This window comes from Myiozetetes cayanensis, unplaced genomic scaffold (assembly GCF_022539395.1).
Source record: "Myiozetetes cayanensis isolate MyiCay16 unplaced genomic scaffold, myiCay2020 scf13, whole genome shotgun sequence".
Taxonomy (NCBI): Eukaryota; Metazoa; Chordata; class Aves; order Passeriformes; family Tyrannidae; genus Myiozetetes; species Myiozetetes cayanensis.
The window spans coordinates 6,309,518-6,329,540 of record NW_026086937.1 but is presented as its reverse complement, the minus strand read 5'-3'; the positions used below and the strand labels follow the sequence as shown (position 1 = coordinate 6,329,540).

Genomic DNA, 20,023 nt, shown 5'->3' with positions numbered 1-20,023 from the left:
CGGGGCAGGTGAAATACTCGGTGCAATCACAGTTTGGGGAGAGTTTGGTGTCAGGATTTAGGTGTTTTTCAAGTAACAGGATGAGTTTTGAGCATGACACAGGGAGGGGGTAAAACCCAGGGCACTGTGCAGAGGGTGGAGAAAATGCACCAGAGTAGGATGTAGGAGTTCAGCGCATTTTTGGGGTTCTAAACATCTGGCGTTTCTCTGTATTCATTTTGCTTAATTTTGGAGCCTGTCCTTAAACTGACTTCCAAGAAAACGTTCCTGAGGGCATGAGATTTCCTGCAGACTCTACAAAATGAGTTTGTTTTTCTTTTGCCATTTTCTACTCTGTTGTTTTATGTGCCAAGTGCATTTGCAGATGGAGCACAGGCAGTTTTCTAGCACGATGGTTTAATGGCATCCAAAGGCTTGTAACCACAAGCTTTGGTGGGACAGAGTAGGAAAATGCAGTGTAAATGGTGCATATGAATTTAAATGAATTGGCCTCTAACTGTAATAAAGGTAGAAGATTAATTACCTTATTCTAGGTGCTATAAATTATTTATATTATGGTTTTATGTGAATGACTAATAAATTACACGAAGGGAGGCAAGTTTAAAAAAGAAAAACAACCTACAGTGTGGGTATATTTTATCTGTATGTCTTAACTAAATATGTGTTTGAATTAGGGAAAGCCTTGCACTGATTTCAGCTTTTACCCAGCTAGAAGAATGCAAGGAAAAGATAAACAATAAATTCTTCCAGAGAAAATATTTGGTAAAAAAAGTCAAAACTGTATTTTTATTTTTATTTTTATTATTATTTTTTAGTTTTGGAGTTAACATAAATATGCTACAACTGAATAAGCCTTAAGAGGGAAAAGAATTTTTTTTGGTATAGTTCTTATCTGCTGATTATCCAGCTTGCTTGCTCCTTTGAGCTTAGTTTGCTGTGTAGTGCTCTGCTTTCTTGGTACCTGAAACTTGACATAAATCTGTATATAGATTTCTGTCATCATCTCTATAAAAAAAACCCCCCAACTTTGTTATAGAATCTTGTTAATTGTAAGCATTGTTGAGAAGCATTAAAATATTTTTTAACCATTCATGCCTTTTCCATTTTGAAGATAAAACAGAGTTCCCATCTTATTGCAAAGTTAATAAAAATTTCAAAAAGGTACATGTTAATCTCTAAGAGATGCTAATAAATGCTGGATATAACTGGAATTAGATAACCAGTCTAATGTTTTGGAGTTGTCCTTTTGTCTTGGAGCAAGAAACTTAAAGTATTCATTGATCATGTCATATTTGAAGGTTTTTCTTTTACGATGTAATATCTAATGGAAGCCTATATAGTGGTTTATGCAGTTTCTCTGTTAACATCTTACCAACCTTTAGCAGAGAAACTAAAAACAAGCCCCTGAACCAGAACACCAGCAACTGATCTCAGTATTATAGATTTCTTATTTTAAAACAAGTATCCAAAACAGTGTAAAGTATCAAGAATTTTAGTGATGTGAAAATATTTCAAATTTATAGATCATCTGATGCAAAAGAATTGTTTTGCACTCCCAAAGACTGTGGATGATTTCTATTATTTGTAAAAATTTCCACACCACAAGTTACTTGAAGCTTTGTATAGTCATAACTTTTTCTTTTGGAAACGTATTTCATAAAGCTTGCAAATATTTTGACATTTTATTGTATTTTGCTTTTGTTTTATTGTTCTTTTCTTCTTAATACCTCTAAGGTCTAGGTCTAAATTGTAGAATATGTTTGTAATGTACTTTCTTTTCTTCCTATCGCAACATAATTTGAGAAATTATGTTGCTGTCACTCATTTGACTCATTATTGCTCGTTGGGCACTAATTGAGAAAACACAAGGCCAGTGGAACTGCAGTCGCTGTGTCCTGAGACTGTTTCTTAAGCCAAAGTGCTGTTAAAACAATTCTGTAGGATCCAGAGGAGGATTGTTTGATTTTGAGTTTTTTGTTTTGTTTTGTGGCAGTTGTTGGGGGTTTTTTTGTTTGTTTGTTTGCTCTGGTTTTTTTGTGTTTGTTTTTTTGTTGTGTTTTTTTTGTTGTTGGTTTTTTTTTGGTTTTTTTTTTGGTGAGAGCTCAGACAATTAACAGAATCAGGAGGAATGAAAAGCATTTGGTACTTGAAGTTTTATTTCCAGAAGGGGCTCCATTTTCTTGCAAATCCCTATTTACTATTTCATTATTAATAATTTGTGTCTGTCTTCAGTCCAGAGATCCCCTCTTGCTCTGTCCAGCACGTGCCCATCAAAGCCTTTGAGCCACAACAGAGCATCAGTGCAGCACATTTCTGTGTCTGCACGTTCAGGCAATTCACGTGTTCAAATAACAAATGCAGAATATTTCAACTGCCCTGCAAACTGGGATCCCAAATGCCATCCAGAGCTCCGAAATTGCATCCATCGCTTCTCATATTTCAACACCAACAAGACTTTTGGCCTCCATCTATTACATAAACTTGCCAATCTCTCCTCTGGCTGTACAGTCATTACAAGATGAAGAGATTTGAGACCCCTATTTTCCATTTCACCTTTCCCTGACACATCCCCAGTTTAATCTTCCTGTTGCTTGGTTATTGCAAAAATGGGCAAAACCAACCACAGTGAAGCTGAATGTGCTTTCTTCTGAAGATACATTGCAACGTAGAAAGGAACTCCAAGTTGCCATATTAGTGCTAGAACATAAAATAATGTCCACCGTGTCCTAAGGATTAAACAAAGCAGCAAGAAAGAAGGAGAATGAACTTCACTTTGTCATAAATGTATTTGTTGGCTTTTTCCAGCTATCCAGTATACCTAATAATTTGTTAATTGCCCAGCTCTTTGCCTGAGGCCAGAGCCCTCCCTGTTGTCTTAGTGGATTTTTCTACTTTCTTCACAAGGAAGAAACTGTAGAAAAAAACTTGAATCTCATTGATATCTGGGGTTTTTACAGAAGACAAGGCAGGAAAGAGTTTAGGGTTGTGTGTGTGGTTTTTATTTGGTTTCGTAATGGGGTTATTTTAAATAATCCCTTCTGATTCAATTTGTTTTCGCTTTAAGTGTCAACTCTCTGTCTTTGAGGTGAATTCTGTTAACTCACCAGCTGTTTTCCTCAGCATTTGGTGCACACAACTAAATAATAGGTACAAAAATTACTTTACAGATGAGTTTGATAACAATATGGTAGATATTCCTGAGTGCAGTGCTCCCTCCTGCCTGGGGGAGAGCATCCTTTGAATTGCAGTTTGTTCAGCTATCACCATTGTATTACTCAGGGAGGAGCTCCAAAGACAGAACGTTCAGATTGTGCCTGCAGGAGGAAAATGCTGTTTATAAGCATAGCAAAGCTAAGCCTCTTACATTTTCCCCTTCCTTTTTATTTTGTATCTTCGTACTTACCAAAAAATCAGAAGATGGATGGTGAGAGGGGTGCATGTGGAAAAGGTTCGGAAATAAGACACTCTGATGATAAGTGGGGTATCCTCTCCTTAAAGTGTCTTTTTGTGTGATCTTCCTATGTACATCAAGACCAGATATATCCAAATGTTCAAGAGCTGAATTTGAAGGACACATTTTTCTAGAAAAACTTGAGATCCCATTTAAGCATAACTAAAACTGGTTTTCATAAATGAAAAGAGGTGGAGGCTCTAATAACAGTGATTAAAATGTAGAAGTTGTTTTTTTTGTCTACAATGTGCAGAATGCAAATGTAATTTTAGGTATTCTTCCAAAAATAAAGTGAGAAGTTGACCAAGAGTGAAATGTTCTCACCTGGCCTTCTCTTGGTTTTGTGACTTGTTGAGTTGTGTTTCTCTGGTTGTCCTTTGTCTTGCATCAGAGCTTTGCAACTGAAAGCAATTCCTTCAGAAGTGTCTGACCCTAATGATGTCTGACAGTTGAGAACACATTAAAAACACTTTGAAAATTGTCTTTTGCTTTTGGTGTCTTAATTGGAGGGATGTCTGTAAGTGTTGGTTTTCCCATCAGTGAATTACAGTACAATACCCACATCATTTTGTCTTGATAGCTGAATGTTTATGAAATACTTTGGGCTTTTGTTAGTGGCTTTTGAGTGCTAACAGTGCTACTGGGCGTACGTTAAATAATTTCTCTTTAAAAATAAAATGAGCTAAATGGATGTAAAGCACAAACCAAATTAATTAGGCATGCCTTTTCTCTTCTAGTGAACAAACACAAACCCTGGATTGAGACATCTTACCATGGGATCATAACTGAGAACAACGACACTGTAATTTTGGATCCTCCCCTTGTCGCTTTGGACAAAGATGCACCTGTTCCCTTTGCAGGTAGGAATATACACTGACAGCAGCACTTGAGCTTATGGATTGTATTAGAATTTATTAGCATTTGTAAGGATGGGATTTGCAGTGCAGAGTTAATTTAATTTGAAGGACCTGTGAAGGATGTGTAAAGGCTGTGTCTGAGTACTCAGGACCTGACCATTGCCCACAGACCTTGAAATCAGGTGTCTCTTACAATGAATGTGTCTGCTCATTTGTTTCAAGACAGATTATTAACACCATAGTACAGCAGGCTTCCACTATCAACATATTTTTTTAATAAAACACAATATTTATGTAATTAAATTTGAATTTCCCATTATAGAAATGACTCATTATAGTTGCCTAAAGTAACAATGCATAGTTAATTTTGTTCAGTAATAACAGCCTCTGCTTTCTCTCTTCTTATTCTGCTCCCTGGCTGTGGAAAAACTGTGTGACAAATATTTAAAGTTGCTGAAATCATGTGTAACTCTTGTGAGTGCTTTATAACTGTCAAGGCTTGGACAGAAAATTTAATGGCATTTTTGAAGATTTTTGCTCAGGTTGCTGCATGATAGATGTGTGTCATACAGAAGTTTTCATTTGTATTAAGTCTATTTTTCCTGACACTTATTCTGTCATATTATGAGTTCCTTAAGCAGAATAGAGTACTTTTGCATGTGAAGTAAGTTTTCTTTTAAATTCCCTGTTCCATTTTCTTCTTTTTGAAGAAAAACGAGAATAGTGAGGCTTGACAGCTGTTTTGAAGATCCTCAAAAGATGCAGTTGTTAAAAACATGCTATTGCCTGAGAATGTTCCTTATAGAAGGAAAGGGACTAGTAAGATAAGGATCCATGTTCTTGTGGAGTACAGTCATGCTCAGTAAGCAGTAAGTCCAAGTGCTTGGCCCAAACAGCATTTTACAGCATCCTGAAAGAACTGTTATTAGACATTTTCCCCAAAAGCACACACTGGCATCAATCCATACCCTGCCAAGGAGGGATTCACAAATGTTTTTTATATGTTAAGCTGCAGTTTAATATCAAGAGTTGTTTGTCATTCATGGTGCCCCATGGTTCTTGGTTGAACAGAACCCTTTTCCTTCTCAGCCACTGGGGATGTTCAATGGAGGGAACTCAATTTAGTCAGAGGCAAAAGCCTCAAATAGCTTGTGCATGTGGGATGAAAGCCTTTTGTCTGCTGATCCCTTCCTATGGGACAGAGTTATTTGCTAAGGGAGGGACAATCAGTGTCCATTCAAACACAGCCAGCCCTGAACTGGGAGGTGCTAATTAAAATCTGAGCAGGGTCACTTCGTACAAAAGATGTGCAGGATAAGATGTCCTAAATAAGTTAGTTACTACTTTTTGTAGCAGAGGGAAAAAAAGACTCGTTTCCAAGCTGTTTTTTAATGTATTCATCAAGAAGGAACTGTATGTTAAAACAAACAAGAATTGTGTAATGAGAATTGAATGATAAGCAGTTACCTGAGTTGTATTTGAGACCACTTTTGTGTTATAGTGGTAACTTTCACACACGTGTGCAATTCATTCTTCCAAATGCTTGTGTTGACCAATAATTATCTGTGAAATCTTCAGGTACAGTTACTTAGGAATGAAGATTGATTCCTAGTGAAAAGATGCCCTTTTTTTATTTTTTTATTTTTTTACTTAATTTTTCTATTACTATGGATATTCTTTTGCTTCTTTTGCTTGCATTCCCCTAGGATCCTTACAGGAATGATAATCATTTTTGTTTTCACTGACACTGCAAACTGTGCTGACTGGGAATTCGGTAACCTAATTATTTTCTTGACTTCTTACATTGGGAGAGTCAACATGTTTTTCATTAAACAGTGATTTACTTTTCATGTAGAAAATCATCCTTTGAAGTACTGAACTTAGACTGGCTTATGTGATTACATTAAATTACATTAGACAGCATTTTAATTTATCTTTGTTTATTGATTTGAATTATTTATATTATAAGAAGTGTCTAGGAGGGAAAATACTTTCTGTGTATTCCCTTGTATAAATGGTTCATTTCTAGATAATATTGTACATTTGGCCTAATGATCTGCAATAATACAGTACTGATTGAACCCTTAATTCCCTTGAAGGGTCTGGATTCCCTGCATGTTTGGAAAAGCATGTGCTTCTCTTTAAAGACTCTTGCCTTTTTAAATTTTTTGAGGAATTTGTTATTTCTGTTTTAATTTCTGCTTTACTATCATGTAGTTTTATTTGATTTCATAATATCATTAATTTTATCGTATGTTTTTATGGAAAATTCAATTTCTCTAATGTATTTAGTAGGAGAGAGTTGAAATAGATTCAACTACAGTATTAACAATGTTAGTAGTTGTACATTTAACAGTGAGCTAATGTGGAGTGTCTTCTATGGCCATATTTTGTTTAAGTGTTGAAAAACTTATTTTACGGTAAAATATATCAGTATTCCATTGTAACAGAGAATCAGAGTTCCTTTACCATCACCCTGTTACTATTGCAGTATTTTGTCCAAAGAAGTAAAAAAAAATATAGTATTTGGAAACATTTTGCATTTTTGTTGGTTTAGTTTTTTTAATAGGCCCAGATTCAAGAGTATATCAGGGCAGTTTTTGGTCTCTGCTGAGATATCTACTTAGATCTCCTTGAACAAACTGTATTAAGATGAAATGTATGTGGTGTCTTCCTCTGGAACTACAACCACCCCAGTAGATTGTTGGCTGTTCCATCAGCATCTGTGTCAGTTTATAGAAACAGACTTTTCACCCCCAGTAGTATCAGTGTGTATTTGACTTTAAAAAATACACACACACACAAACCCAACTGGCAAATGAGTCCCTCCAACAAAGTGAAACAAACCCCAAATCCCAAACAAACCAACCAAGCCCCAACCCAGCTGCTGTGTATCCTTTCACTTTGCATACGGGCGTAAGTTCTGCGGGAACAAAACGGAACTAACAGGAAGCACATCCAGATAACCGTGAGGTTGATGTTCCTAGGGGGTATATATAACCTGGATGTTACATGGACAGATGTTATGTGGCTCTCTCTACTTTTCTTAGTTTACTCCCTTTTAACTGCTCCTCTTCCATCAGGGACAGGTTTAGGGAAATTTGCAGGGTTTATCATTGAAAGATATGACAGGTGAAATGCGTATTTAGATCATACATTTGTGTATTAATTTGTAGTTATTTATGCCATATTTTTATCTTGCTAGGGAGGGTCTAGTCCTTTTGGATCCATGCTGAATTTGTGGAAGGAAGGGTAGGGAGTCCTTATGTTTCTGGCCAAGGCATATCTCCAGCAAGGAGGAGCAGTAGTGTCAATCCAGAAAGTCTGGCATGTCCAAATGAGTGCTCAGGGGCCTCATGGGAGACTTTGAGTTCTCACTGAGGTTTTGTCTCCAAATAATGTGCACTGCAGACAGTGGGATTGCACCGTCCTGTCCAGGCCAGAAGGCACAGCTCTGCTGTACAGCTCTGGCTCACAGCAACCAGGACAGGCTGTTCTACTCCTGGTAACAGCTCTAAGTTCAGCCTGGAAGTGGTGTTAGTGTTCCAGCTCCAAGCTGTGTATTATCAGGGATGCTTTGAGCAGTGCATAGATCACCTTGCCCCTGTTGATTGCCCTGGTGCACAAGCAGTTTATGCGTTTGATATTTTTCACCTGAGCAAATAATTTTTCACCAAATAACCCCTCTGTTATTAAGCACAGCAGAACAGAGCTCTTAAGAGACATTTGTTATTCAGTGATTCTTATCTGCCTTTAGTGCTTTCAATTGTTTTCCATACCCATTTTCATATTCCCAATTTTTTAGTTTAAATGTTGCTTGTGGCATAGACCTTCTCTAAACTGTAAAAAGTATTTTCATTTTCTCTTATGGAAACTTTAACATTTTTCCTTATACCTGTGCTTTCTTCATCACCATGGCTACTAAGGCAAGTCTGTCAACCCCTTCTGGTAGGATACACATTATGGTGCACATCAAACCCAAGTGGTCACAAGAGAAAATTACTATAATCTGCACTTTTTTTTCACCTCTAATTTTTAACATCAAGGGTGATGACAGAAGAAAGAGGAATCTTCTGTGCAGTTACCCTCTCAAAAGGTTTGTTTTTCCAGGAAGGACTAAGGAGAGACTAACAGGACTAAATGTGCCTGTGAAAATACTGGCTGTCAAATGTGATCATTTCATAAGGCCTGCTTCATAACTGGAGCATGAAGACTTTCACAAGATTGCAATAAATGGTTTTTGGTGTCTCTTTATCTTATGAATTTATTGTGAATAATTGAAGTATATGTAAAAATCAGCATGGTATAAACATACCCACTTTCTCTTTTCCATGCAATTATGTTGTTCAGTCTCCTGGTTGTGAAGGAAAGCTTGAAAATACCATTGTAAGCTTGTAAGTGTGAGAAGGATTAACAGTTTTCCATATTTCAATTTTTCAAGTACTGACTTGAAAAGGATTTTCGCATACAAGTTGACATACAACTGATCTTTAAAATAATTAGACTCACTACTGTAAGCTGGAGCCTTTTGCAGGGTATCACAGACATTCCCCCATCCCCTCCCAAACTCCTTGGTCAAAAAAAAAACCCAAACCCCAAATAAAACTCCACAAAAATCCACGAAGAAACTGCAGGCTTTGTGTAGGTGCAGTATGGGCTTATTTATATCTCATTTGGGGAAATCCATCAGAGGAATCTCTCTTTAAAAGCATATCATAAAATGTACCCAAAAGAAGGAATTTGACTTCAATTAGTCTTACACCAACCTGCAGGCTCAGCCATACAACAGTCAGCTCACATCCTGGTGATGAGGCTGGTAATCACTTCAAGGATTTGACTTTCAGGCTTAGGGGTGGTTTGGCTGGAAACAAGGTGAGATCCACTAAATCAATTTGACAGCATTCTGTTTGTGTGATAGCAAGAGCCCTCACAAAATGCTGCAAGATTATGGAAGGCTCTTGGAAAGGACAGCTATCTGCATTTCAATAAGAGCAACAACATTTCCTCAGCAATGTTGTGCAAAAATAGATCTGAAAGAAACTTCAGGATGCTTCCAGTCCATCCTCCTGCCCAAGGCAGGACCCTTTATTCCTGTGTCATTCCTGATAAATAGGTTTCTGTACTAATCTTAAAGATCTGTAGTGACAGAGATGCAGCAGCTTCCCTGGGCGATCATTCCCACCCTTCACCCTATTCACTGATTTTCAGAATGTTTGGTCTGAACTTTCTCTACTGCAGTTTTTGCCCATTAGTTTTAGTTCTATCCACAATAGCTACGCAAAGCAGAGTATTCCTTTTTTTTTTTTTTTTTTTCTCAGAAGCAGCCTTTTATATTTCTCTCTAAAAGCAATGTAAGCATCTTAAACAGCACAGGGGGAGAGGGGGCTGCTGCTGTCTGATACAGACCTGAAGCACAGAAATAAGGGGAAACTTTCAGAGCAGTGAGGTGATGGATGCGCTTTCTTACCTTGAACTCAGCTCTGTCACCATTTTTAGGCTGATGCACTTGCATTTGAGTGCAATGTGTCAAGGTTAAGCTGGAGAATTCAACCAGTGAGTTGGGCCCACTAAGTCTTAAGGTACTTTTATGCTCTTGATACATTTTTAGGTAGTCTTTTTAAGCAAGGTCAGATGTGTGAGTTCCTGGCTCCACAGAGACAAATCATCTGTGTCTCAGAAGCAGCTGCAGATGGAGTCCCAGTCTCTGACTGTATTTTGACTGTGCTGAAACCACTATAGAGAATAAGGAGACAATAAAACGAGCCAAGGAGGATGTCAGAATATTCACTAAACCACAAGCTGCAACCACAAGCTTTCCCAGATCATCTTTGTTATTTTAGCGGTTCAGAGGAGTGTGTATTCTCAGCTGTACCACAGCAAATCCAGAAGTTGTCAGTCCACTTACACCCAGGGGCTGAAAAGAAAATCCTGTCTCTCTGCTTCAAACTGTGAAACTGTCTGGCCTTCCTGTTTGTTTATTTGCATTGATAAACAGTGGCATTAATAACAGAAGCTATTATTATATCACTGGCACATAATTTTGGTACAGAAATTATTTTGATATTGTGATTCCGAATATTATCGTTTCTTACTCACTGTCAACCCGACTTAAAACATGCTGCCAGTTTATGATGCCTGGAATTAATTGGTGTTAAATATTTCTCTGTGAAAATTATGCATGATCAAAAAATCTGAACTGTAAGTGAAACCATGGAGTATTGCAGTTACTTCTAAAAAATTTTTTTAATAATTTTTTTAACTTCTATTTTTGAAGTTTACATTTATTAATGTAGCTTAATTTCTTTGGGATGTAGCCTTCAAAGGCAAAAGAATCTCTTCATGGTGATCCTAACCTAAGGAAAAATAAAATATTGGCCATATCATAATCAGGTCCAGAGATGCTGGTTTTGGTCTAGGGGATGGTGCTCGTTGTCCAGTAAAGGGAGAGTGATGCACACTCAGGTTTCAGATTTAGAATGCACCAAAAAATCAGTCACTCTGACAGTGTTGGTTTGTCCCTAAAGTTCAGAGATGAGGGATTTGGGTTTTGGTTATTTTTTGTTCTTGAAGTTTTTACCAATTAAGTTTTATTATTTTTTTAATCATTTTTACAGTAGTGAAATAATAGTAGGCAACATCAATGTCTCCAAAGGAAACTAAAGGTTCAAGGATTCAGGCTGTTTTAATGGAGCTTTTAGGAGCTACTGAGTAGTCTGTCATTGCAGGAAGAGGAAGAAAATGAGACTTAAATGGGTGGAGAGTGAATGGAAGTTGCTTCTGGCTGGTTAAATGAATAATGAATGGGAACGTTGAGATAAAATTTATTACACCTCAATATGTTAAATTACTTGAAGCTAGAAAGAAAGAAATACAATAACCACCTACTTCCAGTCTGATAATCACTTGGACTTAAAGACTCTTTATGGAAAATACTGATTTGAAATAAGTTGGAACTGGTTTTGAGTCATTTTCTTTATAAATAAGATGTGATCCTTTGAAAAATGGTGCAGGATATTACTGTGGATATGCAAACCTGCACAATAGGGCAGGGACAGAACCTGGCATGAAGAATACTAAATAAGCATTTAAGTAAAACAATGTTTAGTTAAAACAAGTTATAACTGGTGTTACCAGGAAAATAGTGTGAGTTGTTAAACTTCTGGGCTGTTCAGAACACTAGAGATAAACCTAAGTGGGAAGTACTGGAATTGCTAAGCCTACAGGTCCAAAAATTGGTAGCTGCTATTTTGCTCTGACTAGGGATGTAGATTTTGTGTCACACTCTTTCTTTGAAAATAATGAAGCCTTTAGTTAAAAAGTACACTGTGAACAATGTGCCTCAATCTGCAGTAGAAATTTGAAGTCATTTATTTCAATGAACTATGTTCATTACCTGTTTATTTTAAACAAAATGTTTTAAAAACTACAGAAAATATGTTGTTGTTGTTGAGACACTATTTTACTTTTTTTTTGTCCCCCCTGCAATGGAATGTTTTGGAGTGAATTAAGACTCTAACTTACTTTGAGATGTTATTTTTGCTATGCAAAAATAAGAGTGAGGAATCTACTCTTCCCAGCTGTTCTCTAAAATCAGAGATGTTGCCTTGATGACTTTAAATTCTGAATGTTAGAGGAAGGACAGCAAATACATCTGTTTGGAGATAAAAAGGATGAGGAATAGTTCTCTTACTATGGTTTGAGTGATACATTGAGGGCTGCCTTAGTTTTGAACAGGCTCATATATTAAAATAAGTGCTCACCAAATAGGTGTGAGCAGGTGAAAAATGTAAAGCTGCTGGAGTTAGACCTCATCATTAAACCTACAGTGGGTATCATAACTGAGTCATTTTTACAATTTCAGGTAGAATAAACATTTTCAAACATTTATTGATACAAATGAAACTATTTTAAAAATCATGGCAGCAAGAATAACTGCAAGGCATGAGGATGGGCAGGGAATAGGTTGAAACAAGCAAGAACGATACCCCCGGTACAATTTTTCTATTTGCATGGTTTGATTCTCTTCATTGTTTGATATTCAAGAAGTAGTAAACTTGAGCTGTTCATTTTTGTTTTCAAAGATATGTCAACCTGAGAATTCCATATCTGTGCCCATCTTTACTTCCAGTCCTACAATAACATAAAAGTCTCTCGGAGGGAGGGCTGAAAGAAGTAGTGACAGGGCTCAAGGAAGGAACAAACAACTGAGTCATATAATGCAAATTCCCCTTTAATATCTGTCTTCACACTTTCATCCCTTCCATGGTCTCTCCATTAATTCAATGATATCTATCTCTTTACATAAATATTTCCTTCAATGTGTGTGTTCCTGTGTTGTCATGTTCTTAGGTGAATGATGATGAATGTTATAACAGATTGCTTGTAAAAACATGAAGCATTATTTATGCAGACTTAGAAAGATAATTTATAATACTATGAAGTGTTAAAAAAATAGTTTATAACACTGTGAAGTGTTAGTAACGTAACTAATGAACTTGGAATTTTTACCACTTAAAAGTTTACTGCAATGAAATTGGCACCACAAGATTCCAGTTTGCTTTAAAAATAAAATCAAAAGACTTTGAAGTGTATTCCTCAGAATGGAACTCCTTGAGTTAGTGTAAGGGAGCAGGGACATGTTGCTAGCTTCTAATGGTTTCTAAATAACAAAAACATTTTAAAAGAACAGCCTAAATAGAAAATTATTTAATCTTGTTTCTTGTGCTTATTGGCCAATTATTCTCTCGGGAAATAATAGTTAAGAAACTCCCCTTTCCTTTACACCTGCTACTTTTCACTCCCAGCTGAAAAAAAATTTTCTTCCTGGACTACAACAAATACTCTCAATAGCCTCAAAGTGCTGTTGATCCCTTTGCTTGCTAGGGCAGCCCAAAAAATGTATGTGATGCTACTTTCATGAAGCAAAAGTGGGAAGGAGAATATAAAGAATTCAAACCCTGGACAGGTGGTTTAGGTCATCGATTTTCTACTCAATTGTCCTGTTTCTGGCTGTGTGAAATGGATCAAACCAATTTGTTTTCCTGGTCTGTGGTTTCCTCCACTGTCCTTTTTTTCTGTGTGTTTAGACTATACAGAAAAAAAAAAAATCTTGTAAGTGCTTTTATCTCAGTGATCACAGAGCCCTGAACAGTCTCTGACTGCAGCAGCAGGAGGATTTGCTGTTCTCAGCTGTTGTGACACGTCCTCTGTTCCACAGTCTCTTGTGCTATAGGTGTGTAGTGTGTTTGTAGGAGATGTAACAGTTGGATTAGTGTGGGTGTTGAACCTGGGTGAACAGTCCTGCCAGAGATACCCATCAATGTGGTTACACAGCTCTGTCTGTGGCTGTCACAGCTCCCAGCTGGTCAGGCAGATGCATTACTGAGGCATTGCAGAGACATGAAGATAAAACTATTGGCAAATAATGGAGTGGGGAAGTGTATTCTTACAAAAACTGCTGAGATGGGATGCGTTGTGGAGAAGAGTTTAGGGTTGTCGGTTCTCAATAGTAAAAAATGATTTCTTGAGGGTTTGGTCTTGGGGTTCTGTTTTGTGAAGAAGAAATTAAATTGTCTTGTTTTGTACTAAAAATGTGGAACAAATTAGAAATGCTTATTGTTGAATAGATCTGTATTCTTTCTTGGCCGATTTGGATTTAATATCAAGAAATAAAATATCCTGTTGTTTATGATGATGATACATGATGTAAAGAACCAAGTATTTTCTTAATCATGTTACATGTGTAGGGAAATGTCACAGGGACGTTGTGAATGGTACTGATCCCACTGAGATACAGTGAGGCAGCAAGGAGAGTTGAGAGAAATGCTGTAAAAACTGGCTGGGTTTTCTGAGGAGTCATATTAACAACAGGGCTAATACAATATCTAGGTTTTACTTCGCATTCATTCCGTGAAATTTTGTTGAAGCAGGCTTCAAGGAACTTAAATTAATTGAGTACATTTGAAGATATTTGCAAATCCAGAGAGGCTGGGTGGCTTTGATGTGGCTACATCATGTGGAAATACAGACACAGTCAAGTACATCTGGTATACTGGGTTGTCAGGATCCTTATTTCAGCTATTGCACAGTCACACATACTCTTCCTGCACTGGGGGTGAGAATCACAGAATTATAGAATGCTTGGGCTTGGAAGGGACCTTAAAGTTCATCTCATTCCACCCCTTGCCCTGGGCAGGGACACCTTCCACTATGCCAGGTTGCTCCAAGCCCTGTCCAGCCTGGCCTTGGGCACTTCCAGGGGTGGGTCCTCCACAGCTTCTCTGGGCAACCTGTGCCAGGGCCTCCCCACCCTCCCAGGGAAGAATTTCTTACTAATACCTGATCTGAACCTACTCTTTCAGTTTGAAATGCTTGGCAGGAAGGGAGATGTAAATTACCTTGATTCCTAAATGATTGGCCTCTGTTATTTTTTATGGTGTTGCATCTTACATTTACTGTCTGCATAAAAGACACTTCAAGTTGGTTTAAAAAGCAAAATAAATTATTCTCTTATTAGGTATTCTGCTGTATAAAATATATGTCCATTTCTTTCAGGTAATTGGCCTTTGCAGGTAAAATATAGTAGTTAACTGGATCTTGAGCTGAGATTTGATTTTCTCTTTTAATGTTATTTTATTTTGAGGCTTTGTTTATTTGTAGACTGTTTATTCCACCCTTCCTGAACGAGATATTTTCTGTAAGTGCACTGTGCAAATTCAGTACAATATGAAATCTAAGGAAGAGAAAATGGAAGTCAGGTCATGGTTACAGTGATCACAATTTATCTATACTTTGCAAAACAAAACTTAAATATTTATTCACAGAAATAAATGGGTTTATTTTTGTATAGCACTCATCATGGTGAGATTGGTCAGGAGGCTGTAGCACATACCAGTGAGGAGAAGCTGAAGGAACTGGACTTGTTCAGCCTGGAGAACAGATAATTTCTGATTTGTTCCTTGATTTTTAATAATCATAACAGACTATAACTTACTTGCCTTTTAGATCAGTTTTAAAACAACAGGAAAATAGTTTGGATTGACAAATGAGAACAATTACCAACCTATTATAGAAATTAATCTCCATAAGGAAACTATATATAAATTTAACTCATTAATTTAGAATTATTAATTAAATTTCGTTAACTTATTTCTGTTATATGGCAAAGAAATTTGAGTAACTGTTATTCTGCAGCAGTGGATATGATAATTACAATGTGATTATCATATCCTGTGTCAGGCCCAGAGTGTTTTGCTGTCGGAAAGTTTGAGTCAGGTGGGTCACTTTTTAACCAGCTGCTCAAAAAATTTTTGAAAGGTGCATTGGTACCTGATTGATTTGTTAGCACATGTGACAGATTTAATGGATATTACTGACAAGACTTCAGCTCCTTACTGATGCTTGCCTTGGAGAGCTTCCAGGTGTGCTAATGAAGAAAGCCATGAATGAAGGCAGGAAGAGCGAACGTCGTATTTGATGTGGAATCCAGAGCACAGAAATCAAATGCAGTGTAACACTATAATTATTAGGCATGCCAAAACTGAGATGATGACAGTAGTTTAGCATCAGCTTCTAGATGGTTTTGGACTAGAAGATGGTATTCAGGACAGCAAAGCTGCTGCATCCCAACTGGCAGCTCCACTGGAGCCGAGAGCTGTGTCTCTGTGTGACCTCTTCTCCCAGGGCTTCACTTCTGCAGGGTTTCACTAGAACTATAGGTAAGCCAATGGGCAGAATTGTGCAGCTCTGTTGACTTGAATGTTTGCCCATTTATGCTAGTTCAGGGCTGTCCTTGTTTGTGGGAACTGGCTGTTCTGTGGGAGCTGCCTGCTCGGAGCAGCACCATGAAAGGCGGTGGGAATCGTGTGCAATGAGAGAGAAATCATATGTGATGAAAAGCCCCATACACTTTGTGTAAAATTTTTGATTAAAAAGCCCCCCCCTTGAATCGAATTTGATCCAGCTGTTGCCATCTGTCAGCTTCTCACTGCCCTTTACAAAAAACAGCGTTGTTGGTCTCGGTCCAATCTCTCTAGGGCTGTGCTGCTATAGGATGTGCCACATATGGCAGATTATCAGTGTCACTGGAGAAGCCAAAGGCTGCTGGGTATGGGGCTGAACACGCAGCTGATGTACTGAAAACAAAACAGGCTTATGCTTTAATCTGCAAGATTTAAGTAGAAGGCACTGCCTACTGACCATTGGAAAGTGTGCTTTTATATGTGCATGTGACAACACAGCAGAAAAATTACAGGTGCTGAAATAAGCTGTACTGATCTTAGCTTATATTAATTTTGGAGACTGATAAATCAGTAGGTAAGCTCTAGGAAACAGTAGCCTGAATACACAGAAGGAAAGACATGCTGAACGTTTCAGGTAGTTTTGTGAATGTTATAATATTTATTCAGAGTTTGTCTTCATCTGTGTAAAATTTTCAGACTTAACAATCTTTTGCATTGAAAGAACTACTATAATTCAGTATAATTAATTGAAAAATGTATCTCATGTGTGATCTTGCACTGTGCTTTTCTGCTTTTTGAATGCACCAAAGCTGCTTTGCGGTGCTGGTTTTTGAATTTACACTTGAGTAAAACCAGACTTTTTAAGAGGTTTGCACTGGTCAGAATTGATCAATTTTTTATCAGGCAACCAAAATAAGTATCTTATCACACTTCAGGAGGGTGCACAGAGCACAAAACTAGGGCAAGGAATTAATATTTCAGTATTCTGCACTTAAGCCATTACGTGCTGTTTTGCTGATGACAATGGAAACAACTTAGAAAAGCAGTGAAAGAGAGGAGTCTTCCCTCTCTTCCATTAGTTGTCAACACATTCTTGAATTGACTGAGAAAGGCTGTGATCTGCCAGCTTGTGTTTCCACCTCACCTGTCAGCCAGTTTTATCACACACTCATTTTATGTTGTTCTTTTCTAAGAATCATAAATTCTTATACTTTCTTCTTTGACCCAAGGTATGTATGTATAATTGTTCCTTAAAGGAATTAGAGCCCAGAGGACTTCAGAAATCAAAATTTAATTCTCCTATCTGACACAGATTTTGGGGAGCCACTTAAGTGCCCAGGTTGATTACCAGTCATTATTTGGTGATTATCCACATGTAAGAATCTCTTCAAATAAATGACTGTTATTAATATAATAGCTGTTGAACCCGATGACTGTTATATATGTAATCCTTGCCCTTTCATATTCCAACATTAATTGGAACATTTTCTGTCTTGAATGTTCCTTTTTTTTTGTTTGCAAGATGCCTTCTACCATTTTCAAACCCATACTTGCTTCAGTTGCAGGGCCCTGTCCAAACTGGTCAAAATACAGGCACATACATCAACTTCCTATAAGTTTGTATACAAAGAATATGTGTCTGTGTATATTTATCTCCTTAAACCAAAAGAAAAAACTTGTAGCATTTTAAAACTGTTTCATTTTGTTTCCTGTAGACATCTGTAAGAGGTAGAACAATCCTGATATGTAGGTGTTTGCCTCTCGTGGCGTATTGGAAATTTTTCAGTTGTCTCAACTTGATAAGCACTCAATTTTAGATTTCTTGCCATTTTATTTGTCACAGTCTGCACTTGAAATAGAACTTAAAGACATGATTCTCATGCTCTGCTGTCTATCAAATTATTCCAATTGTGATCAGTTCATTAGAACTGTCCATTGTGAAGCTGCAGTGCTCCCTGGAATGGCATATGCTGGGTGCTGAGCCCTTCGCACAGGGGACAGAGCAGTCCTCAGCTGTTCGTTCTTTGTGCACTAGGAGGTCATACAAAAAGGTTTTTTCTATTTTCACCTGTTTCTAAGTACAGTGGCTGTAATCTCAGGTGATGAAAATGTAGTTTTAATTTAATTTGGTAGGCTTTTAAAGTTAAATGGAAGTTTCCTTTTCTGTTAACACCACAAATAAATATGTGGGTGTATTTATGGTCTCTTTTCCTGTCTTTTTTTTTTTTTTGGTTCTGTCACACAGTGCTGTACTTGTCATAGGAATTCTGATCCAAGTGATCTCATCACTAACACTAGAACCTCGTGCCAGTGCCACCCTTGGACGTGCACTGACACACATGTGCAGAGCATCACTCCTGTCAGTGCTGCACCTACTGACAGTTACTGTGATGCTTTCTGTTCCTTGCTTCAGGAATGCTTTTCAGAAAAGAGAAATAAAATCCTTTCATGAAGTCTATTAATTCTTTGCACTGGAATAGTCTAGAGGTCATTTGTGCATTTAATAGATTAACTTCAGTTTGTTAAGAAAATGGACAAGATCTGTTTGAAATGGTGACAAGTCAGAGTTTCATCTGGCAGGAGTTTTTGTTGGTCTACTGAAAAAAGTGAATGCAGTTTGAATTTGGTCCAATCAGACACACATGGGTCTGGGCCAATAGTTTTTTTCTAGTTTACTCTCCCTTCTGTTCAGGAAAGTAGCTTTGTTTCAAAAAGCCCTTTTGCAGGTATTTCTAACTGTCAGAAAATTGATTTATTAATGGTCTCATATTTACTATACAACTGACAAGAATAATAGGCCACGTGCTGTGACTTCAGTGAATCCCTTCTTTTTAGAGACAGGGGGAGGAAATGGAGGGCTGGGGAGTGTGGTATTTATTTATGTTAGTAGATCTGGTTGCTCAAAAGACTGGACAGCTCCAAAAGCTCAGCTCTGTGGCTAAATAAATAATGTGCCCCTTGGTTTCCAAGGGGAAGTAATTGTTTCATTGATAAATAAAGCAGTTTCAGTGTTTTAGAACAATAATGAGTAAAAACAAATAATAGTAATATATGCCAGTGTTCGTTCTTGGTGTGATACAAAATAGTGCTGTTTTGGGAAAACTGACCATCCCAACTGCTCTTGAGAAATAGAAACAGCTAAAAATTTGATCTGAGCTGAAATTCCCAACCACCTTCCCTCCCTCTCCAGTTTTTCTGGAATAGCACTTCGTCCTCTATTTCATGACTGTGGCCATGTTAGTGTGGCAAATAAATGACTGTTAGATCTGCAAATATCAAAAGTGTAATGGATTTAAAATTATACATATAGAATTAAATATTAAAGATCTGTTTAAATGCTCTGCTCTGTTAATGATGACTCAAGTCCTGGATCTAGTTTTCATTTCTTCTACTGAAATGCCGACAGCAGTTCCTTGGCTTTTTTCCCAGTCTCATCTGTAAAAATGGTATATTTCTACTGCATAACTTTCTTCCTGTACTCAGCAAATAGGGACTAACTTTCCTGATGGACCTTATCTTCCTAATTTCTAGCCCTTGAAGAATTGAAAAATTGACCATCAAACAAAATGCTATTATCTATAAAGCAAAATAAATCAACTTCTGCAGCAAAACATCTAATCTTTATGACTGATATGAGACCAGGATCTTCAGTGTGGCTGAAAATGTGCAGTCCATTCTTCCCTACAAACCCACAGTCAAGTGTTTACCTTGGTACTCTCATCTGCAGGATAGTCTGGGTGAAATAGGGACCCAGGTCTCAGCTCTTCCCAAAGACACAACATGTAGGAAAAGTTGGTTTGCACATCAGAGACCTCAAAAATGCCTGGGCCACAAGGTTGAAGAAGGGGTGGATATCCTTTCCTGCTGCCAAAGACTTATCCTGTAGTTTGAGGAGTCAGAATAAATCTCTATATAAATATATCTCTAAAGAAACACTGTTCCTTCACAGTGTGAATGAAATGCCAGTCCTGGTT

At 37.4% G+C, this 20,023-nt stretch overlaps 1 protein-coding gene across 1 annotated transcript in view; it reads left to right on the top strand.

Annotated features, from left to right (window-relative positions):
* CLSTN2 (calsyntenin 2) overlaps positions 1–20,023 on the top strand; it is a 329,826-nt gene that overhangs the window by 128,834 nt on the left and 180,969 nt on the right. Inside the window, exon 2 of the mRNA XM_050308320.1 lies at positions 4,189–4,311. Within this exon, the coding sequence (XP_050164277.1) occupies positions 4,189–4,311 (123 nt within the window). The remainder of the gene's footprint in view (positions 1–4,188; positions 4,312–20,023) is intronic.